The sequence below is a fragment of the Eurosta solidaginis genome, chromosome 2 (genome assembly GCF_040869045.1).
Source record: "Eurosta solidaginis isolate ZX-2024a chromosome 2, ASM4086904v1, whole genome shotgun sequence".
Lineage (NCBI taxonomy): Eukaryota > Metazoa > Arthropoda > Insecta > Diptera > Tephritidae > Eurosta > Eurosta solidaginis.
In genome coordinates this window covers 21,103,046-21,128,814 of record NC_090320.1, presented here as the reverse complement: position 1 = coordinate 21,128,814, position 25,769 = coordinate 21,103,046, and the positions used below count along the sequence as shown (strand labels likewise).

The 25,769-nt window shown below is 37.3% G+C and overlaps 1 protein-coding gene across 8 annotated transcripts in view; it reads left to right on the top strand.

Annotated features, from left to right (window-relative positions):
* The window catches only part of tio (tiptop), a 502,506-nt gene that overhangs the window by 165,293 nt on the left and 311,444 nt on the right, over positions 1-25,769 (top strand). For 3 of the 8 annotated variants that reach the window (XR_010949343.1, XR_010949342.1, XM_067764613.1), the window contains exons 1-2: positions 8,886-9,168; positions 20,414-21,018. The exons of 1 other annotated variant lie outside the window; for it this stretch is intronic. Coding sequence is in view for 1 of the 7 variants with exons in the window: in XM_067764613.1 (XP_067620714.1) it covers positions 20,963-21,018 (56 nt within the window). In the remaining 6 variants the exon portion in view is untranslated. 4 more of the 8 variants (XR_010949344.1, XR_010949347.1, XR_010949345.1 and 1 more) reach the window with 4 other exon arrangements.

The following is a 25,769-nucleotide window of genomic DNA, read 5'->3' as shown; positions in this document are numbered from 1 at the left end:
AAACTCCACCCATTTAGTAGTCAATTGATTTGCCTGTTCGAAATACGGCTGCATCACGCCCATCAAACTCGCCATCATAAACACACACACCTTTGTAAAGGCGTAAAAAACTTCTGTAAAACATACGGAATTTTTGCTATTAAGCGTTTAAAGCACAACGAAAAGCGCGAAAAAATTCGACGTCAACTGTCAGAATTCGTGTGTCCATGCTTAGGCACGACAATTTTTATCGGCCAAATGTCGTTGCATTTATGACATCGCCAACTCAAGCCTACATACATACAAACATATGTGCATTCATACATACATACATCCATAAATGCATAGTACAAATGTAAGCTTTTATGTTGTGCAAGCAGCAAGATTTGGTCAAACATTAAAACCCCAAAAAAATTTTAAACAACACACACTCTCATATACGCAGCAACTGTCAAATGAATAAACAGTGATAGATTGACAGCAAGCATGATATTTCAATGCAATAACCAATATTTTTAGGTATGAGCATTAGGGTGTGTCGTTTTAGGAAATATTTTTTGTTATTGATATTAGAGAAAAATTGCAAAGTTCACCAACGACGATGGTTACTAGGACATGTTTCTGAATTTCACTTCTTCATCAGCTAGCTTTTCAGGAGCTGAGGATTGAACTCGAAATCTCCAACGTTCATACTTTATACTAGTGTAAATGTGAAGCCTTTATCCACTAAGCCATTTGAATGCCCCCCCCCCCTGCTCGCTTTGCAATTGGTCTCTAAAAGTTGCCTTTTTATTGCTATTCCTTTATTCAACATTTAGGTACATACTTATTCTTGATGCTTTTTAATCCTGATAGTGTGGAATAATTATAGGCGCGCTCCCAGAGCTTGCTTATAGCGTTTTCTTTTCTGGCTCAAGTGTTACGCTTTTTGTACGCCGCGCAAGGGTTGTTGTTCTATTGTAAAAAACAGTCAACGCCTTTACGGGGTATTTCATTCTTTTGTGAAAATTGTTGCCTGCTCGCAACGCAAAAGCGTTACACTTTTACCCTGTATAAAATGGCGGTGTGGCAGTGCAACTCTGTGAAACTCTCAATTCTCTCTTAAGTTCAATATAGACTCTCTTAGTATGAGTGAATATGGTGAGTTTAAATGTTCTTTGTATGCACTATAAATGTTGAAAATTTTCTGGGGTAGGAGTAACTCTATAAAGGCTTTACCATTTACTTAGGCAACAATTTATTTCAGAAAAGAAAACGCTATTAGTAACATTGGGTTTATAGCATTGCTTATATAAGCAGTACTTCCGCTGTTCACTATTATGTCAATATTATTATCTGTAGTTATTGCTTATAAAAGCAGTGCTATAAACCCAATGTTCCTAAGCTGTTGGAGCGCGCTTATAATTATTCCACACAATTAGGATTAAAAACCATATAAAATAAGTATGTACCTAAATGGTGAATAAAGGAATAGCACAAAAAGGCAACACTTAGAGACCAACTGTAAAGCGAGAGTGTTGAGTTTTGAGATTCCATAGGGTGCGTGGGAGTGAAAGGGTGAAGTGAAATGAGAAGGGAACTGAGATAATGGGAATAGGGTATGATGAGAATAAGATGAAGAAATTAATGATAAATCGAAAAATAAGGGACAGAGAGTAAAAAGAGGAAAGGAGAATACTTTTCAAATGTAGATGAACTAATTTTCGGGCAGAACAAGGTTCGTCAGATAAGTTAGATTCAAAATAAAAATGTGTCAGTTTCATCCAAGTACATAGCTGACTAATGGAAAGGAACATTTTATCAAATCTGGGTTTTCATAAAGGTTCGCGATATTAACGAGTGGAAGTGGGAATGAGAGTGGAATTTGAAACACGATTAAGATTGGGATTGGAAGATGGAGTTGTAGTGGAATTGAAAAGGTGAATTAGAATGTGAGGGGACGGGAAATAAAGAATGCATGGTAAAACGGGTGTAAGAAAGAGATATGGAAGATGAAAAAGACAATAACAATATAAAGAGTGATAAAGGCAGGGAGAACCACTTTTTGAATATAGTCTGCCTGGTAATACAGTTTCAAAATAAAAATCTATACAACTCATCCAAGTGAAAAGCTGGCTTATGAAAATGAACATTTTAACAAAACTGATGTTTCATGAGAATTTATGGGGCTACCAGGGGAGCGGTTCTCTCACCGCTTCTGTGGGTGAGTGGCGCTTCGAGGACTTGACGTTTGTGCAGCCAAAAGGGGTTTTAACGTAAACCTTAGAAAGATACTGCTAATACAAAAACAAAATACCATAGTTTAGACTGTCCTCTCTAAATGATACTGCCCTCACCGAGTCTACTAGGGTTAAGTATCTAGGCATCGAGATAGATAGCAAGCTTAGCTGAGAATCTAATATCGAACTTAGGGTCTGAAATGCTTACATAGCCTTCTACTCGTCTAAAATAATCATCAGCAGAGCCTGGGGTCTAAAACCCATACCATACCATATCCGTCAGCCCCATACTAACATATGTAGCTATAGCATGGTGGTAGGGCATGTACAAGCAGTACGATATTAGAAAGATGAATAGAGTACAGCAGGCTTCCTTCGGAATGGGTATCAGCAAAGAAAGGGCATCTTTTCACTCTACAATTGCAGTGTGGGAGCGGGGGTTTGCTATGTCGCTGTCTGTCCGTCTTCCTATATTTGCTTCCAAGCGAATTTCCTGGGTATTGCGAGGACGTGTACCCTCCTGTTGTTGTTGTTGTATTCACGATAAAAAAAACTCTCCGAAGGTTTTGGAGAGTGTTATCGGTGTTCGTGGTCCTTTTGCCGGATATAGACCCGGCACGTTCCGGTAACAAAGCTCCTTTAAGGTACTAGCCCGACTATCTCGGGAACATTTAATATGGCCACATTAAACCTTATAGGCCCTCCCGCCAGCCACCCCTAGTTCCATGAGGAGCTTGGGGTCGCCAGAGCCTCGTTTGCTAAATATGTGTACCGATGCGTTACCGAAGCTTTGTATTGTGCTTATCAACCCCTTGAATCCCACGTGCGCGATCCCCTACCCAAGCAGCGCTCATGGCGTTTAACGCTCCCATCACTTCGCGTAAGACAGTCAGCAGTTGCCAGAGGTCGCTTCAAGCCGCAGGTAACTTTGCAAACATAACCCTTGTGTAAGTACCTAGACACAAAAACATTCAGGGCTCACGACGAACTTGGCAGATAAACCCGCAAGTGCAAGGGCCCTGCTGGAACCTGCGGAGGCGGTCATCTAGTTACATCAATCCAAATAATCATACATGGCAGACTGAAGGAGTTGGCGGCCTCCAACTGGTACTCCTCGAACACATGCAAGATAACCAAGCAAACCTGGCCGAATTAAGATACTAGGAGAACAGAGAACCTACTAAATAGACCAAAGAACAAAATCTTTAGGATCACTGCCACAATCACGGAACACTGACCGGCCTGCATGTGTGGTGATAAAATGGGTATCCCTTACAACAGCATTTGCAAAGCTGGGCGAGGAAGGCAGCAAAGAAACAGTCGCGCACTACCTGTGTAAATGCTCAACACTAGCTCACACTGGGTTTCTAACTATGGGCAGTTACATATTGTAACGAATATTGGCAGCACTAAGGGATACCATCAACTCTAAGCCGATGCTAAGCAGTGAGTGGTATGCACATCAATAATTCAATCATTATGTCTACACAGATGTACGTACAAGCAGCGGAAAAGAGGCGCACAAACACATGCAGATATCTTATCTGAGATGCTCCCAAAAGTATGCAATTATAATTGTGTTCACACATACACGCGCATATGAGAAGTATAGCTGATGGCCAACTAGTAGATTCTGGAAATGGAAGGGCCTAGAAGGTGCGAACGAGAAATCACACAGTATAAAAGCAGCAACAGTAGAGGCGCGACAATCAGTTTGATTTAAGAAGACACCTGGCGAGCAATAATAGTGTTATTTGAAGAACGTTATATTGTGAAGAACTTTAATAAAGGCCATTTTGCATTATTGAATAGTGGAGTTATTTATTCAACAGTTCAGTGATTCGAACGTTAGCTGAAGATTGCAAATAAGGGAATTGCAGTAAATTCGTTACAATATGTATATACAGCCGGAACTTCAGGAACTAGCTAAATGCTCTGTAAAAGATATCAGCAGGTTCATTGTCCTCATCAATTGGTGTGCACAGAGCACCGACTAGCCATACTAAAACAGCAGCAATTGCTTCCAGAAGAATTTGCATCAAAATGGCGCGCCGTGCGCTACTTGGACTCGGGTCTTTAGTATCCGCGCGGAACAGCAACGAACCAACGATGCCTTTATGCCTTAATGTGAGACATCTGGATTCGATTTGAAGTAATCTGTTAATTTATGTTGTTCTTGTGGGACAAAGCAAAAATTAAAACACAGAAATAAATAAATAAATATTAGGCACCCTAATATGCATACATATGAACATGTGTGAATGCATGCGTGTATTTGCTATAGTTTGGTTGGGTTGTTTATGTTTCATTTTACTTGTGGTTGCACTAATAACACAAAAAACATGAAAAGCTGTCATTGATAAGCAAAATGTTTCAAACTGCAAAATGCTGCAAATAAAAGTGATGCGCTGAGTTACACACATACATATGTACATACGTATGTACTTACATACACTCTTAGAAAAAGCTAGAGGTAAATAAGTGAGCTCAGTTCTGTAGAAAATTAATCCGATGCTGTTAAATGCTTATAATTGAAGGAATAACAGCTTTAAATGTTTTTGTATATTAAAATTTATTATGTAAATATGTATGTATGTTTGTATATGTGAGTGTATTTCTGCCCTAAAAGGATGTAAAATAACAAATCTTTAATTAAATGTCGGTTAGCATAAAGTTTTCAAAATTTGGTTCATTTGGTTAGTTTGTATTTTGCATCATTTAGTTTATTGTTGTTTTTTTTTTTTTGTTTGCTACACAAACAAATTATGAAATTGTATTTTTGATTTAAAGTATCAATGTCGGATTCATTCGAGATTTGTTGTTCTTTTTACTGAGCTTATAAAGGAAGTCAGCACGGTTGTTTATACAGGTTCAAAGGAATCGATATAGATATAGACTTCCATATATCAAAACCATCAGTATCGAAAAAAAATTTATTAAACCATGTCCTTCAGTCCGTCCGTCGGTCTGTCCGTCCGTTAACATGATAACTTGAGCAAATATTGAAATATATTCACCAAAGTCGATATACGGGCTTATATAGACCCAGAATAGATTGGTATTGAAAATGATAGAAATCAGGCGATAATCACGCCCACTTTTTCGATATAAAAAATTTAGAAAAATGGATAAAGTGAGACAATTCAAATACGAATACCGAAAAACTAATCAAATTTTGTAGGTGAATTGGTTTTATAACGCAAAACGCAAATTCCAAAAAAATTTTGAATATGGGCGTGGCAACACCCACATTTAGAAGAAGGAAATTTGGAAGCTAATTTGCCGCAAATCAAAAGCCATTAAAGAAGAAGAGAATTACATTGAATCTTGGCAAAGACACTATCCTTGCCAAATTATATAGACTGAGAGAAGATAATCAAAATCGGCAATGAACTACGCCCACTTTTATATAAAAGATATTTAAAAGGGTCGTTTGCAAAAAAAAAAGAGTTTTATACCAATCGTGTTTCATTTCCCAAGTGAAATTGTAACAAAAAAGCAAAAAAATTTCAATTTTTTTAAAATGGGCGTGGCATCGCCCCTTTTTTGGCAAGCAATTTTCTATGTTTCGGGAGTCATAACCCGAATTAATTTTTTTAACGGATCGTAACAAGATTGGGTGCATATTTTTTCTTTATAGCAGGAAATATTTCTGGTAAAACACGCCCACTTTTTTATAAAAGATGTTGAAAAGGGTCGTAGAGTTGAATAATAAGCTACATCTTAGCGAAAAATAGTTTTGTATCAATGATATTTCACTTTTCAAGTTTTATTGTAAGAGAAAATTGGGAGAAATTTATTTTTTTTATGAGCGGTACTACGCCGCTATTCCAAGCAAGCTTTACACAACATTGCTTGAGCCTCAAAAAAAAAATCCCTTTTAAAAATTCGTAAAAATACGTTATCTGAAATAAACTGTACAATTGAAACTCACGCTGAGTATATAATGTAACCGATTTTAGACACCCTTACTTGGTTTTACTTTGCATTGAAATATTCAGGACAAACTCTATTGCTATCAGTGCCAAATATAGATGGAAGCGGTTGATTATTATGAGCCTTTCGCTAATCAGAATTGGGGATTACAATGTTACACTGAGAAAACAGCCTTCTCGAGAAGGAGTTACTATCATCTCCTATGCCGACGACTGCACGACAACAAAACCTGACCCTTATATAGACGAATTAGTTTCCTTAATAAATAGCTATATCCCCAGTATTTCCGGTTTGTTTACCTCACGTGACCTGGTACCATCACCGACCAAATCTTCAACGGGATTCAAGGGGTTGATAAGCGCAATACAAAGCTTTATAGCTTCAGAGCTCCAGTAACACAATTTTCAGCCTCATCTGCGCGAGGGCAATCCTGTTACAAATATGAATGAATCATACACATATTTAGCAGGCGAGGATCTGGCGTCCCAAGTTCCTCATGGAACTAGGGGTGGAGGTCTGTATGGCCTAGAAGGTTGCAGTGTGGTCATATTAATCGTTCCCAAGATGGTCGGACTAGTATCTCAATGGTGCTTGTTAGCGGAATGTACCAGATCTATATACAGTAGGGGACCATCAATATCGATAGCACTCCCCAAAATCTTCGGGGAGTGTCTTTAGCGTTCTTAAAACAACAACAACAACCAAATCCACAACCACTCTGCTCACGACGTGGAAGGCACGCAGACGCAAATATTGCTGCTGTCTGACGTCACATGTTTGCAAGTTAGGCCCATCAGTGAAAGCAGCTATTAGTGGCTATCAGGTCTAGAAGCAGCAAGTAGCATAGCTCCTAGAAAGCTTCTACTATTTGCCAAAAGCACGGAGATTTTTTATAACATAGGTCCTGGTCTTTAATAGGATTTTTTTCATTTTGGTCATTAAACAAACTTCTGTTAACACTATGCACTCATTCAGTCTATGTGAAGACCTCACGGAGCAACCAGTTCAACCTAACATATACATATGTATATGTATGTACATACATATGTAGTACATTGAAAAGAGACAGTCAGCTGACTAGTTATCAAGCGCGTCATACCAGTTGTGAAGTAGTTCACAACTAGTTGCACTGCATGTTGCTTACAAACAGATATTGATATAAGTAAACTTAGTGTTTTAAGTAGAAGCACACACACACTGACATACATTTCTTCGGGGGAGCCAAATTGCAAACTCATTGTTACGCTTATGAGCAAATAGTGAAATAATACAAGCAAAGAAACAAAAGATAAACATACAATCATGCTAACAAATATTTACACAAACATACATACACACATACAAACATTCATTTATGCTTTACAACATTTATAACTACATCAATACACTGTGTGGGCACCCAACATGTGTTTAGCGCTTCACGCTTTTGACGCTGCTATACAGACTATAAAACCTGCCAGTCGTCAGTCAGTCAATGAATGCAGCAACAACAACAACAACAACACAAACAATAGCAATGGGCAAACCAAAACAATAAATCAAATCAAAACAAAACAGCATTTGTGCAGCATTTTTAGAGACAGAGAGAGAGAATTAGAGACTGCATGTGTGCATGTGCATGCATGTTTGCATTTGTGCAGCGCATGCTCGCTGCATTGCAACAAAACAAAACCGCATACATACATTACAGACGGCTGCAACGCCTAAAAATATGCTTACATACACTCATAGCAACAGCAACAGCGTAAATGCATGTTAGTAAGAAGTGTTGTTTGTGTTTTTGTTATGAGTTGCAGAAAAATTTGTTTGCATTTATAAAATGAGTTGCGCTGAGTATGCAATTTGTTAGTTTGTAAGTAAAACGTGTTTCCACAACTCGCATACGAGCGCACAAGCGCCAGCTGGCACTCTTCATATTTAGGCTGGTATGGTCGTTGTTGCTATTGCTATTGCATGGCTGCTGCTCTCTGCTGTTTAGTAAAACATAAAATGTTTATTTTTGTGTGTGAGTATTTATATTTATTTATTTTTTCTTGTATATGCATGCATATGCATAATGTGGTGTGTATCAGAGAGCAATTTTGTTGCGCATACATTTTGTTGCTTATCTATGCTGCGCGCACTCACTCTTAATATATCAATTTTACGACCATCATTCGTAGTTTGTTTGCTTGCTCACAACAAAATACAATAACAGCGCACCCCACTAAAAGCAACAGCAGCGCTAACGTCGGTCATCAACAGTACCCCCGACTCAATGCTGAGTTGTTTTGTGTATTGTTGTGTACATCGTTTATATCGTCGGCGCTACTGCTGCCAACATCGTCAGTAACATCACCACCACCACCACCATCACCTATTTTTGTTGTGCTGTTGTTATTTTTGAATACAGCCAGCACATTTACTACTACAACAAATAGCGCTGCGCTCATACTCTACTTAGCTAGGCTATATAGAAATACTCTGTTGAGTTCGCTGTTGCTGTTGCTCTGTGCTGTTGTTTATCATTGTGTATTGTGTTGCATATTTGTTGCCATGTACTGTGTATATTTGGGCTGTCAGCTCTCAACGTTGTCAGTGTCAAAAAGATGTTTTAGTCGACAACTAAACGCTACGACGGGATCATGTCGAATAATTTTAGTGTTGCTTTAACTCTCACCACCACAACTAGCATAACAATAACAACAAATATTTTCGCAATAAAAATACAAATAAAAAATGTAAGAATAGCAAACGTAGCCACTTGACAAAGCAAAGCAGAAGCAACAACAATAAAAGCAACATAAGAAGTAACAGCAGCAGCAAAAGTGCTATCACTGCAATAGCAATAACAATAGCAACAACAGTAGCAAAAAGTTAAAAACGTGTGTTAGTTAAACGTACAACTAATCAAAGTGTATGTGTGTGTGTATGTTTTTCTATTGTAACTTTTACCTTGTTGGTGTTGCATATACGATGCTATAGTTTAGTTTTAGTGTGTTGGCGCGAGTGTTAGTTGGATCGGTGTGCTGCTTGGTGTCATTGCTAGTTGGCCGTACGTACTATTATCATTAGTGTAGTGGCGACGACAAGGACATTTACTGCATACTCGTCCTAGCAACTATGTTTGTATGTATGTATGTACTACGTTATGTCGTCCCATCAATGCTTAAGGCATTGTCAATGTTGTCATTGTCGTTTTTTTTTGTTTTTTTTTTTTTTTTTTTGTTGCTGTTACAGCACATCTTTGCGTGTTTAATGCCAATCAAATATGCTTGGTGTGGTGTACTAGAATAGCAGATAATTTAAAAGTGATTTAGTATTACAGTGTTTTTATTGAAATTGGATGGGAAGTGATAAGCATGCAATGAAATGAATGAAGATTTTTTGTGGGAAGCACATAGATGAGACGAAAAATTTAATAAAAGCAAAGCAATGAGTATTTAGTTGTTTAGACTAGACAAATAACATAAAATAAACAGTTAATGAGGCATTTTTTGTTTGTTTGTTTTTAAGAAACAAATTTCTATTGAATCATAATAAAAACAAACTTGCAAAACAGTGAAATTATTGCTCTTAATTAAAATAGAAACCCAATAGAAATATAATTTAATAAAGAACAGCAATAGCATTGCTAATAATACACTTCCAGCAAATCTAAAGTCACTAATCAAGCTCTGTTGAACGCGCCTCAAAATATTCTACATAATTTTGATTAAAAAACTTAGACTAATTGTGTATAACGTACAGCGGGGCATTCATACCAGTAACCATCACCGTGTGTAAATTTTGTAATTTTTCTCAAATATCAATAACAAAATAATTTAAAAGTGTTAATAAGAACTGGACACTGGAAGCGCAGCTAATGCTATTCCAATATATAGACAAAGCTCTCGTTATTGCTTGGTGGCGTAATCTAGACACGTGCTTGTTATAAAAAAAAATATAAACAAGCATTTAAATTGTAAATTATGTGTATTTAGAACGCAAAAAGTGTGTAGTTTATAATATTTTTCGATTTTAATCAAATACCGACTACACACCGAGAGGGGAGCTTTTGCAGTTTTCAATTAGTTTTGTTTAAGCAAAATAGTTTTCCCAATTTTTTTTATAAAATCATACATAGGTACATATAAAATAATCAATTTATCAGTATAAACTAAAGTTTAAGATCTTACGCGAAGTTCGGCGAAAATTCGTTTACAAAACACGTATCTTCAGAAAAGTTTTAAAATTTTTAGAATTTTTACGAATATGCAGTATAGTAGATCATTGAATTTTAAATAAAGTTGAGCATTTTACGTCTTATAAAAAAAATTACGTTCAAAAGTTTGTAGTGAAAAAAACGCCCAACTCAGCGTAAAAAAATCGTCAAAAATCAGTAAATGAAAGATTAAAGAATAACAATTTATTAAACCAAAGGCTCTACAAAATTGCGTACTTAGAAAAGTTTTGAAAAGTTTTTAGTGGATATTTTAAAAATTTACTTACGATTCGTGTTTCGAATTCGAATTTTCGCGAATTCCGCGTTAGATCTTCAACTTGACTTTATATTGTTTTTATAATATGTAAATTTATGCGGCCGCCGTGGTGTGATGGTAGCGTGCTATGCCTATCACACCGAAAATACTGTGTTCACACCCCGAACAAAGCAACATCAAAATTTTAGAAACAAGGGTTTTCAATTAGAAGAAAATTTTTCTAAGCGTTGTTGGTAGTATTTGAAAAGCTCTCAGTGAAAACACATCTGCCTTCCAGATGCCGTTCGGTGTTGGCATAAAACAAGTAGGTCCCGTCCCGCCAATTTGTAGCAAAAATTAAAAGGAGTACGACGAAAATTGGAAGAGAAGCTCGGCCTTAGATCTCTTCGGAGGTTATCGCGCCTCATATTTATTTATTTATATTTATATATGTTGTTATAAAAAACAGCGAAAAATATTTTGCTTACACACAAAAAAATATAGTGCAGTTAATTTTCGGAGTAAAATCAAAACTAGTTTTGGCGTACTTTCAAATTTAGCACCAACATAGTAAGTTTGGAATTATACAGTATAACACTTTTCGGAGTGAGACTAAAACTCATTTTGAAGTCAACACTGTTGCCCGTTGTATTGTGTAATGACAGATGTGAACAACAAGCCGCAGTGGTGTGGTGGTAGCGTGATTCTTCTTGCATACCGAACGTCGTGGGTTCAAAGAAAAAACTGAGCATAAATCGACTGCTGAATGGTATATTAACCTATTTCGTGAGATCGGGCGGTTTTGAAAAAAAAAGAAACAAATTGATTTATGACGATCGCCAAGCGACTTCAGACACAGAACGGTTCTAAAACAAATCCTGAAACAGTTTGCTTCTGAAAAATGTTCTGTGAAAAACTTTTTCGAACTGACAGCTGAGATAGGGCGATATTCCCATCAAAACGTTGCCATGGCTATGCTGCATGACTTTCCATTAGTTGATAGCTGACTTTTTGTAGCTAGCTAGAAGTGAGCTACTTTTCGAAATACCGAAAAACAAACGGCTATTAGTTAGTTTTGTTTTAGCAAATGATGTTTTTTTTTTTCTGCAGGGTTACTACTTTCCAAAAAAACAAGCAAATGCTAAATTCAAGCACGTTAGTAGTTGACTCACTACTTTTTAGTTGTCATGACATGCAAAGTAACTAGTTTTGAGGTTTTTTGCGCCATCTCCATAGAATAGCGATACAAACTAGTACCAACTTCTAGTTAACTCGTAGTTAGCTGTTTTTTCTGTATGGTACTTACTAAAACTATTATTGCCCGCGGTCAGAAATTCGTCTAAGGCAATATATTAGATAAGGGATATCAATCTTCAAGCTTGTATAGAGATTTCTGGACATACATAGATCAATTCAATTTTTTTATTTGAGGTGGCCTTCACACAAATTCTAATCTTCTGTGGTTTTGGTTTTTATGCTACGTATGCAGCTCCAATCAAAATTTTACTTCCGAGGCGTAGCTCTTTTTAGCGACGCTTTTGTACGAAACTTACAACTAAAGATGCATATTTCTTGAAACCGGCGAGTGGTTAAAGAATTTTATGAGTCCAAACTTCCGTTTCCAAAACTTCCAATGTAAGCAATTTCCACCGAATACTAGTGCTGCGGATCCCGTAGTTATGGATATACACATATGTATGACAATTTGAATTTGTATGGTAAAGTGCGACATACTTTTTTCCAATATACCACAATTTTCGTTAAGACTTTGACAGTAACAATATTGGCAACTATACCAAATTTCGTTAGTGTAACTTAAACAGCTCATGAGAAATGTAATGAGGAAAGACAAATTTGTATGGGAGTCACGAAACCCTCTTCTCCAATACCTCCCAAATTCCTCCATCAATACAATATCACATACACTATTCGCCTCAGACATATTTGGCTTATCATATATGGGTCCGTATATTAGATGCCACGCCTCCTATGCACTGAAGGACGCAATTTCCTACAGATTTTATTGAGAGCGGCCGAAATATAAGTCCAATAAAGGAGTTGAAAAATATTCGCTAAAACTTTGGCTTTTACAATATTGGCTGTTATGGTAAAATTCAGCAACGTGACTAAAGCTGATCAGGAGATATGTATTATGGAGGGAAAAATTTGTATATATATAATGTTTTACAACTGCCTGCCGAGTGTCATTTCCGTAGCATTATTATAATCAGTTTTTATATGTTGGTCTAATATGTAGCCTGCTATATGCGGATATAGGGCTTCTATACACTGAAAAACTCCATTTCCTACAGATTGGTGCATTTTCATCCAAATAAAATAGAACAACTAAATTTATAAAAATAAATAAATGTGAGGCGCGATAACCTCCGAAGAGATTTTAGGCAGAGATTCTCTTCCAATTTTCTTCGTGCTCCGTTTAATTTTTCCTACAAATTGACGGGACCGGACCTACTTGTTTTACGCGGACTCCAAACGTCATCTGCAAGACAGATGAGTTTCCACTGAAGGTTTTTCATGGCAGAAATACACTTGAAGTGCTTGCCAAACACTGCCGAGGGGCGACCCCGCTTAGAAAAATTTTCTTCTAAAATTTTGATGTTGCTTTGCCCGGGGCGTGAACCCAGGATTTTCGGTGTGGTAGACGGAGCACGCTCCATCATACCACGCTAAGCATGTATATAATGTTTTAAAATAGTCCACTCATAAACGATTAAAATAAAAAAAAAAAAAATTAAGGTATATGTATCTACTATTTTGCTAAACGTTCAAAAACTAAAAGTCAAACGCATCAACAAAATATATATATAATTTAATCAAATAAATGTAGAGAAAACAAAAAACTATACTGAGATCAGCGCTAAAGTAAATCACCAAATCTCAAACAAAATAAATAAATAAATAGCTCAAGGCAACAACGAAAAATTCAAAAACAAAATAGATAATAAATTACAAAAAATGGCAAGTAAATCAACGAAAGCACTACAAGAGTTTTAAGACGAGAAAAAATGTAGATATATAAAAATAGATTATAAAACAAAATGCTTTTCTGACAACAAAAAAAAAAAAAACAGGAACGAGGGTTACTAGGACATGTTTCTGAATTTCACTTCTTCATCAGCTACATAGCTTTTCGTAAGCTGAGCTTTGAGCTCGAAATCTCTAACATTCTTACTTATATATATATGTATATATATACTAGGCCGGGTCGATTTGTGGGGAGGCAAAAAAATCGCCCATTGCTCTGTGAGAATCATATTCTAGGGATCAAAATAAGAAACTTTGCCGAAGGAACCATACCTCTAAAACGAATTCTGATGTCCCCCCCTTTCGGTCGTAGGGGCAAATTTTGAAAAATCCCACTATGAAATGCCTATTGTTTTTCTTTTTGGAGTTTATTTTTCTCTTTAGAAATTTATTTAGTCAGAATATATGTAAATGAAAAAATTAATTTAACTTAGCAATAGAAAAGAAATTTAAAAAAATTATTAGAAATTAGCGCTTTTACAACCCTCTTTTAAAACCAAGGCATCACTGTGATGCATTTGCATGTCATAAAATTGCTTGTGTTGTTTTTTTAAGCCACCACAAGACACAGCAGGTAGAATTGAAATTGCCCCTACCCAAAAGTTCGACCCAAAGGAGGGGACATCAGAATTCGTTTTAGAGGTATGGTTCCTTCGGCAAAGTTTCTTATTTTGATCCCTAGAATATGATTCTCAAAGAGCAATGAGCGATTTTTAAATCGACCCGCCCTAATATATACCAATGTTGCCGCTATCTACTCAACCATATGAATGCCCCAATAAAAATTGTGTGGAATATGTTTAGGCACGTTCAACACATCTACCAGTGCATTATGAGCCTGCCTCTTTTATTAAAAATGAAAAAGTTATAAAAAAATATTTATTTAAACAAAAAAACTATAAGTAAGTAATTGTTGTTGCCTTTGCCAGCAGCAACAGCAAGCGCTACTTGAAAATAATGTGCTACATATGTAGATCCAGCTCATCTCAACCCACTGAATCAATTCTTTACATTTGCTTCATTCGCATTTGACTGGATTTTATTTTTAATGCATTTTTATGCGTTTGTGCGTATGTTTGATGTGCTGGCCTTGTACGTTTGTGCGTATTTCATATATGTGTGTGTCCGTTATTTGAGATTGACACTTTTTGATTACTGTCACTAGACCAGAAGCAGAGCAATTACAAGAACAACAACATAGATACCGACATACATACATACACGTATTAACAAAATCGACTGCGTGGCCATAGCGTTGCTGCTACAACCCTGCAGGGAAAATATCTGCATGTTTTGATTAATTGCACTTATAATGCATTTCAATCACATTTGACTTAAATCTGATTGACATTTAACCAACTGATGAAATTAAGGCAGTGACGTCCTAGAGAAATTAAATAGTCCTTGTCTAATAAAAGCAGATATCTAGCTACGATACAGATACTTATATAACAAATACTTATAAGCTTGCTTTATGAGGTTTCCGTGAACAAAGCTTCGTGGTCAGACAACTTATTCTTAAATAACATTTGGGTAAAAAAGTCTTTGGACTGACACCTAAATGGTGCCACTATGATTAAATCAGTATTAGCCGTGTTTTTTTTTACACGTACATTCGCCTACGTTTGTGGGTAAAAAAAACGTTTATCCACACTTAGAGACCCACTTAGGAGACCCATCTAGCGGCAGTGGTTAAATAACTAGCTACAGAATGGGTTGTCCCGAAAAGTGGAGATACACACCTCTGTTGGCCATAGTGTATAACCTGTAGCTGAATCGGTTGCGGTGAATAGTATACACACACCATTTGTAGAGATAATACATAGAGGTAGTATAGAGGTGAAACATAGACACATATTTCAGTTGCATCTGAGTATAATCCGTATTGAAATTTAGGAGTACTAATTTTCTGCGCAGCAATTTCAGAAGAGTAGATAAAGTTTAACTCTTAGCAGTCCATATAAAATTCAAGCGTATATGTATATAGATGTAAAAAACAGCTATTATTTTAAAAAATATGAGCCTTCAGTCGTCATCTGTCCAAATTCCATGCCAATTTGTTCATTTGTTTACAAATTACAGCTATCTAAGTAAACTAACTTTTGTTATTTTGAAAACATGGATTCAAAGCAATTTCGTGTGTTAGTTTATCATTACTTTTTGATGGCAAAAAAACATATTTTCAGATGGGGACTGCGTTTGCGTTTTCACCAAGCCAATGCATCGTGTCACAAATCGTTCGAAACAATGGAAAAACTGTGTAAATCGAAGTTTTAGTTGCATCCTCATGCACCGTATTCTCTAAGTCTGACCCCCAGCGCCTATTATCTATTCAAAAATATCAAAAACGTGCTCCATGGAAAGCAACTGGGGTCAGATGAAGAATTGATTGCTCTAGCGTAGGCATATTTTAAAAGCATTGACAAATCGTACTACAAAACAGGTGTTGAAATGTTAAAGAAGGTGGGATTGATTTCATAGCTCTCAAAGGGGACTATCTTGATAAATAAAATCAAATTTTGCTAAGAAAAAATGTTGTTTTCTTATTTAGCCCAAAGACTTTTCTACCCGCGCGTTAATCCCGGGGTCAACATCTGTGTAATTAAATTTCAAAACTATAGATAGGGCCGCTATCGATAGTTTTCGATAGTATTGAAAAAAAAATATTGATAGTATTGATGGTGTCGAATTTAACCATCTTCCAAAAAAATTGTTTTTATTAATATCAAGAAAAGAAATACTTTGCGCGATTTTCCTCTGAAGAGATTTAAGCCAAACTTGTTCAATTTGCGTCGTGCTCCTTTTTTAGTTTTCCCCTACAAATTGGCAGTACGAGATCTATGTACATGTTTTATGCCGGCTCTGCAGCGTTTGCCGAACCACAGCGGAGGGGCGACCCCGCTTAGAAAAAATTTTTTTAAACTGAAAAAATATTTTTTATTTATTTTTGATGTTGCTTTGATGTTGAATATTGGTTACTTCGGAGAAATAATTGAAATTAAAAAAATCATTAATAATTTTTATATATGTATTTTGATAAACATTCTCTCCGACGTCCGGTAGAATTTCCTGCGGCTCAAGCTTTCTAAAAAGTAGCTTAGAGCTTGACACAGTGCTCCCGAAAACTGAGGATAAACGTTTGGAATATGTTCACGTAATAAGTTTTGAAACTAAACCGGTATTAGGTTTTTACTGCAATGTTGCATACACGACTATGTTTATTAAATTCAGCGCGCTCTAATCTCATTTCGTACCAATCTGTTTTTTACCACCAGACGTTCATTTTACCCCTCCATATCTCCTTAAGGGCATTCTCAATTAGAGCCTTCTCAACATAAAAATCGACGTTAGTGGCACCATTGTAGTAATGGTTAATGAATTGATTATTTCATTTCCCTGCAGGGAACGTTTAGTTGAGTTGGCATGCTTTATGTCAAACTCTCACACAAAAGCACACAATCAGTGTTGCACGTGTATGCGTGAGCATTAGAGTCAGACCAAACGACAGCGGCTCATCAAATTTATTCACTTAACCATGTAAACATTCATCAGCAAGAATTGTAACAACACCAGCAATAACATCAAGGTAACAACACCAATAACAGCTGCAGCATGTGCAACAACCACATGGCTGTCTACAGCCTTAGGCAATCCACTCACAAGTTGCTTTTCTTACGCTGTGCGCTCTTCACCAACACGACCTTACACACCCGTATGTGTGTGTGTAATAACAAAGTAATGTGCAGATAAATAGCACGCTTTTTGTTCTTTTAACCACCGTGTGATCCGTGCTTGAAATGTTTTCTAAATTTTGTTTTCGTAAATTGTGGCGTGTGAACTAAAGCTTAATAATTTTATTTGACTTTTATAGTTAAAAGATAATAATAATAAATACTCAGCGCGATTTACCTCATATGAGATTTAGGCCGATTGTGCTTTCAAAATTTCCCAAAAATGAAAAAAAAAAAATAAATAAATGTTTCCTCACCTTTGCCCAAACGTGATTGCATGCATTAAAAAAAAAACATGTGTCGTTAGCTTTGAGTTGGATTTGAATCCATCGCAGATAGGAGATATTTTATTGCAATAGTTAAATATAATTTACTTACTTACTGAATTGACACTTGACTGTTTAAACGGTTATGTCGTCCAACAAAGCACGTCGGTAACTTCTTAGCTCTGTGAAAAACTTTAACTCTGTCAGGAGTTATTTGCAGTTTGAGTTAAAAGTCTACATGGGGTTGTTGTAATTTTATTGTGCACAGTAAAAAAATATATGGTTACCAAGGAATTTTGCACTGATTTAACAAAACCATTTATCTGGACCGCGATCAGGTATTGGTCCCGGTTTGGGTTCGATACCTTCCCGTAGCAGGAGAATATAGCGCAGTCCCGCTGCAAGGATCTGCTGTGATAATGAAAATTTGTGGGAGGGACCAACAAATTAAATGGGGTTACACTGATTTGACAGACCTAGGTTGGGAAAGATCCCGAGTCGCTCCTATACATAGAACCGGCTGCCTTGCGAAGCGTACTGCTACAACAATAACAACTATGGATCTCATCTCTGGTTTCGGAGTAGACCAGGTCGACCGCTGTTGTAAAGTGTTATCATTAATTGACTACTGTTTAGTTGACAAGTAGTGCAAAAATAAACAAGCCTGATCATTTTTCGATCATTGCCATACAAAAGAAGTTTTCTTTTTTCCAAGAAAATAAATAATAATAGTGCACTTCAGTTTATTGGAAAGCTTGTCATAAGCTTCTTATACTGTTTTCACACACAAACTTAATCGAATCACAATTCTATTTAATCATATAATTAAGTTTCCCTTCTCATACAGGGCCCTTTGCTTCATTAAGCGAACATCTGTCAGCAGCCCCAAAAAAATATTTCGTTTTTACAAAAAATTAAAGTGGAAAGGAGCCGTTTCCTTTTTAACTATAAATACAATCAAAATAAAATGCATGCGCAACTACACATAGATGTTGCACCTAACCAAATACATATCTGCCTATTTTCGAAACAGACATATTATCTTTTGCAGCAAATGCAACGAATTTAAATTCTGAAATTTATCGTGTTTTTCTATTTTTCGTAGGTTAGGTTAGGTTGAACTGGCCGGTCCATGAGGACCTCACATAGACCATATAAGTCCAGAAGTTTGTTTTAACGACCTAACTGAAAAACCCTTTCAAAAACCAGGACCTATGTTATAAAATAACCCCGTCCTCTTGGCAAATACTAGAAGCTTCCTAGGGTTTAAGCCACTTGCTGCTTCTAGATCTGACAGCTGTATCACTCCTAATAGTTGGAGTCTTAGCCTGGCAAGCGCAGTGCAAGAGCACAGAACGTGCTCGATCGTTTCCTCATCCAGCCCACACTTCCTACATCTGCTATCACTGACCAAGCCTAATTTTAAGGCATGTGACGCCAGAAGGCAGTGTCCAGTCAGAATATCCGTCATGAGTCTACAGTCCTCTCTTTTTAATGATAGAAGCAACTTTGTTAGTCTAAGGTTGTAAGTGTAAGACCTGCACATAATCTTCTACACTTTACAGCCCCGCGCTTGAACCCACGCCTTTCCTGCTTGGTGGATCATGTGCACCTCTCGCCTTCGTTTAATTTCGTCCAGTCTAATTGGGACGTCTACGGAGCAAGCTTCAAGGGATGCGCTCATTTTAGCTAATTCATCCGCTTTTTCAATTCCCATCTATTCCCATATTCCCTGGGACCCAATATAGATGTACTATGCTTCTCCCTGTCCCGATTCTCTCCAGGGACTACTTACACTCTAACACGCATTTAGATGCTGCGGCATGCGAGATTATTGTCTTAATTGCTGCTTGACTGTCAATGCAAAAAGTAACACGATTGCAGCTTGGGCTATTTTCTTCCAGGGTTTCTACTGCTTTAGTTACGGCTACTATTTCCACTTGGAAAACGCTAATTTTTCGTAAATTATTGAAAATAATTTATTTGTGACTGTCATTTGTTACATTGATAATAAAATTCGAAACACCAAGCAAAACCGACTGGATTTTTCACTCGATTAGGCATTCAATAAAGCAATAATGAGATAATTAAGAATTTGTATTTTGTATGGAAGATTGAATTCAATAGGGCTTTAATGTAGAAAACTGGACTAATTATTTCATTAATCCTCTGTGTGTAATTGGCATTATCCTATTATGTTTGCTTGCGTACAATTTTCAAAGAAGTACCTTTGTTTTTTATGTGTAGTCAAGATGTGCTATTTACATGCACATTACTGTAAGAACATCTAACATGTCTAGTGAGACGCCTGACATTTGATTTATTTGACGTGTGTGTTTTTGATAGAGGCATAACACGCTAGTGACACGTTCTCAACATACAAAATTCACAATAAAGCAAATGAGCATACATAAATACATACAAATAAACAAACAAGAAACACAAGTATGAGTGTAAGTATGTGTATGTGTACACGTATGCCCATCCATCTCTGCCCAATACCAACATCAATATTTCCAACATACAAACATACAACAAAAGTCAGCACATAATTCGATGGCAAAGCTGCTAGTGGCAACAACAAAAACAGCAGTTTTTGCAGCAACAACAACTGCAGTTGCTATGGAAATTGAACAGTATCTGCATATATACATACATATAAACATAGATACATATGAATATTGCCATAAATCAGCAAATGTCTTAGAAGTCCTCTGTTTGGTTGAACATTAAAGAATTAGTAGTACATACTTTATTTTTAAAAAATATTTTTTTTTGTGATTATTAAAAACCAACAGCGACAACAACAACAAATAAAGGCGTGTGAAGGAAATTAATTGCAATTTCTATGGGACACTGATAAATCAGTCACACGAGCAGCAGACAAGTGACATATGTGTATGGAAAAAAAACAAACAGCAGCCTACAAAGAACTTTTTGTGATTCCCAAGTAGTAATAGAAACAAGCAAAAAAAAAACAAAAATAACAAAAACAAAACAAAAACAAAGCCAAATAATCATCTATAACCATGATCTCATAAATACAACAAACACTTGCACATTCAACGCCTCTAAAATCAATTGAACTTTGTAGAGCACAAAAAAATACAACAAAAACAAAAACTAGGCAAAATCAAAAAATTCGCGTGCATTCCAAATGTGTTGTTTGTGTGTTTATAGTTTAGCCTACGTTTAAGTTGTGTGTGTGCTTTCTGTGGTGCGCACATTTTGGAGGGTGAACTTTTATTCAGCAATTCTTGTGTTCAAATACTTGTTTGCACTTCAACATTTTCGCCGGCTTTCGTCATTTACTTAATCAAACAGAAAAAAGCTAAGGAGAGAGAGAAATGATGTTGCACGAGGCGGTTATGCTGGAAATTTACAGGCAGGCACTAACAGCAAGGTGATTATAGAAAATATGTGAATTTAAATTTATTTTTGTACGTACATATGTATGTCATGATGTCATGAACCAGACAGGTGAAGTCAATATTATAAAATGGTGTCGTATTTGACAATATCCATCCTCATAAATTTAAATGTTGCTTCTTGACTTATCCGCAGATTGGTTGGTATACGGTCCCAAGACCCAACATTTCTCTATATAAACCAAGCGTTCAGAGGTAGGTTCATTAAGCAGCAAAAAAAAAAAGGGGGGGAGGGCTGGTATATATATGGGCAGAGGTTTTACAGCAAAAAGTTCAAAAAATCAGAGCTTGTAGATTTACCTAATGGCAAAACGGGAAATCTGTCGCTTATCAGAACATTATTTTAAAAATGTCTGGCTTACCCTGGAAAGGTTTAGACAAACATGAAATACTTCCAGCCGTATGATCAAACCTGACAGACATTACTCTGATTTTCACTGTCTATCCACCTGCCTCTCCTCTGTCTACCCCTCTTCTTTCTCTCTTCTTTCCTCTCCAGTTCCCTTCCATTCTTCCGTAAATTTTCATCTCACTTTTCCCGCTCTTGCGACTTCCCTCAAATATACTCTGATTTCTCTTTTCTTTTGTGCCTCCTTTTTCAATTTTCCGCACATTACATTACTAAAGTTGTAAAAAGGTAGCAAAATAGTACGACCCCAACAGGTTAGCGGGCTTAGAATATACCAGCGGTAGGTATGCCTGTCGTAAGAGGCGACTAAAATACCAAACTGTTTCAAGGGGTTGTGTAGCGCAACCCTCTCAAGAGGTTGCCAGCGCAATATATAGGTTCTCCAACCCAATACTCAACCCACCTACCCGTGGCGAATCATTTTTCATTAACATCCGAGGCTCTGGCGACCCCGATATCCTGATGGATCTAGGGGGTGGGAGGGCGATATGGCCTAGAAGGTTTCATGTGGTCATACCAATTTTAGTCAATAACGCTAGTTTTTTTGGCCTGTGCGCACTCAGGTCATGCTCACGCAAACGTCGACGAACAGTCTCAATTCTTAAAAACACTTTTAATGCATATTTAATCTCAGTAGCAGCCGCGAATGAAGACTCCTTTGAGTATCTGACGACGGACTTAACTTTATTTTTAACAGCTCTGGCTAACCCGGGAAAGATTTAGACAAAGATGAAATATCCCCAGCCGTATGATCAAACCTGACATTGTTCCGAATTTCTCTATCTATTCACCTGCCTCTCCTTCTAACCCTATTTTTCGTCGCTTCTTTCCTATCCCTATCCCTTCCATTCTTCCGTAAATCTTCTCGATTTTCATCTTACATTTCCCGCTCTTGCTCTTATCCAAATCTAACTCTCACTAAATCTTATCCTGATACTATTATTCATCTTCATGTTAACCTGTTATACCTACTTTGTCCAAACCATTACCCTTCTTTTTATTTTTACTCTCACTCTGTAGTTCTCATAACTTTTTCAACATCCCACCAACTTTCACTTTTCCTTCCCATTTGCTCTGTTTTCTTTTCTCCTTCTTTCGTGTCCCTGTTTCCAATTTTCCGCACATAACATTACTAAGTTAGTAAGAATGTAGCAAAATAATACCAGGAATCTTCCTTCCCTAAAATAGTTGATCATTGAAGGTAGGGAGCAGTAAAAAATCATATCCAGTTTTACCCAGACTTTTCTTTTAAACAGACCTATTCAATTTCCTTTAAAGGTAAGGTAGAACTGGCATGCCCATGAGGACCTCACATTGACTGAATATGTCCATAGTGTCACCAGAAGCTTGCCCAACAACCAAACTGAAAACCCCTATCAAAAACTTATACCTTTCCTATAAAATAATTCCGTTCCCTTAGCAAATACTAGAAGCTTCCTCCCCAGCCACCACTTCCTACATCTGCTATCACTGACAAGTCCTAAATTAAAAGCAAGTGACGCCAGAAGGCAGTATCAATTCAAAATGCACACAAGAGTCTATAGTCCTTTCTTTTATTGTTAAGGGTAGCTTATTTAGTCTAAGGTTGTAAGACCTACGCATGATCTTCGAATATTTACAGCCCCGTACTTGGGTCCACACCTTTCTGCTTCGCCGAGCATATGCAACTCTCGGTTACTTATAATCTCGCATCGTATACGGCGGAAGCTTCGATGGATGCGGCCTTTTCCGCATTTTCATTTCCATCTCTTCCCATATGCCCTGGCACCCAATATAGATGTATCCTTCTCCCTATCCCCACTATTTTTAGGGATTGCTAACACTCTAACACCTTTATAGATGTTATGCTAAGCTCTATTGTGGCTCTAAGAGACGTAAAACTCTCTTATATGCGTAAAGTGCCGTCGAGGCCTTTTTCACTATCTCCTCCACGTTGAGCTTTCACGACAACTTACTGTCTATAATGATTCCTAGATATTTGGTACAAGGTTTCTACCGCAAGGTCACATCTCCTAGCTTAAGCCTTAACCAATTCAGAACCATATACCTCCTAGTAAGCGAAACCATATCCGCTTTCTCCGTGTTGGTGCTCAGCCCGACATTAGACGTTCAGGTGTGTATATCGCAAAGCGCCCGATCCTTCAAAAAGCTTATTGTTGGAAGGCACTTTTCATTTATGACAACTTCAAAGTCATCTGCGTACGCTATAAGTTTGACGAGTCCCACTTTCAACCGCCTGAGCAGTTGGTTAATGACCAACGTCGACAGCAGAGGTGATAATATCCTTCCTTGCAGCGTACCCCTATCCACCGATTATGCAGACATCTATCAGTCTCTCAAAGGTTTTGAGCAGAAATTATGTTAAGCTAATGGGCCTGTAGTCTTTGGTATATATATATGAGCGATCTTTCATGCCCTTGGTAGGAAAGGTACACAAGCAGTTCTCGAAAGTGCGGTACATGATTCAGTCATATGCACCTTATTTTAAGCCAACCCACGAGTGCTCTACTTGAAGTTCGTAGCATTATTGGGAATATTCCCCGTCCATTTGATCTTGGTCGAAGTGTAAGTGCTGTATGCTGGCTCTTGTGAATCATCTCCCGATGGCAAATATGTGCCGAAAAGTACTCCCCGTTCTCTTTCTTTATTAGTCCCTGGACTATGTTTCCCCTTGCCAGGACTTTCTTCAACCCCGCTGTTTCGCTGGGTAAACCTCTAGTCTTAAGGAGGGATCATCTACTCCTGTTCAAAGTACCCCCCTCTTTGTTTCTGAATGATGTTGAAATACGATCAAAGCTTTGTTTTTTGTTTTTTAGAAGATTGTCTACAACAGATGTGTGACGATCAAATTTCAAATAAACATAGACCGTCCTTTTTTTTGTTCTTTATTAACCCATGGAATTTTGAGGTAACCATTGTGGAGAGAGCCCTTTAAGAAACAGCGAATTCATATACTGACCCTGATTCAGAGGTGTGGTTCACGGATGGATCAAAATATGAGGACAGAAAAACTGGAAGCTAGTATTAATGGGTCGAACTTCAATAAATCGATACCAATGGGATGCAACCCCCATTATTTTTCAGGTAGAAATCTGTGATATAGACATTTGCGTTAGACAAGGTTTATCCTTTAATGGCAGACAGCCAGGCAGCCTTCCTGTCTTACACAACTACTACTTAGCTACTGGATGAATGCACGGGAGTCCCTAGAAATCTGAAAAGCCAAAAAACAAGGTTTAGTTCGGATGGGTTCCCGGGCATGGGGGGCTTGAAGGTAATGAACAGATAAACTTCCTAGCCAAGCAAGATGCTACAGCAGCATTCTGGGGTTCAGCGCCCTTCTGTGTACTCACAAAGGCACACACTGTGGAAACCATATAACTGGAAAACAAAGCGGTTCAGACAACACTGGATTGAATGACCAGTTCAGAGAGAGGCCACGAAATTGTTTATACCCCTAGTAAAGATAGTAGCAGCGGAACCAATTAAGGACCTAGGAACTCTCACTCTCAAGTAAGTTAAATTATCGGATACACAAATATGTCGCTATTGTTATCTGGAGGATGAAACGCAGGTTCAAATTCACTACAAATGCGTCGCTCTGGCAAGGCAGTGACTCTACCATCTAAGCGACGTTACTCGTAATCCCCTCGTGATGTGGAGTATAAAACCTGAAGAGTTAATTTAATACATTAAAATCCTCCACTTACAGTAATAGGCTGAAAGGTCAAGCACAATAGATCTAAATAAAGGTTGCGGCGTATTGAGGTCTAGTTATAATAATTACTAGCAGACCCGGCAGACGTTGTTCTGCCCTAACTTTGGTCTATCTGCATACATTTTAAAAAGCTTTTTTCGTCTAACTCTGCCCACGCCCCTCTACACTTTTTCCTAATCTTTGTATTCACTCCTCCCTCCGTATTTTTCGCTTCATCTATCTCCATATTCGTCTCATTTTATCTCTTTCTCAGTCTCCACTTCTCTCTTTTCGCTTCTCTCAAGTTTTTCTCATTCTTCTTCATATCTTATTGCCAGGTAGGTATTTTGTTCCAGTCCCATTCCGAGTCTCAGTCTCAGTCCCAGTCCTAGTCCTAATCACAATCCCAGTCCGTCTATGGTCTACTTCCCGGAAAAAAGCATCGTAAATACTTATATAGGCAAATTTATATACCAAATTTCAGGCAAATCGAATAGGACGTATGTAAATAGGTATGTGGGTATTATTAATTCATGTCTTTATTTCGGTTTCGCATGCATATTTATCAGATTTGCCAGGTTGATGCGACTTAATCGAATATCACAATGAAAATTACTTTA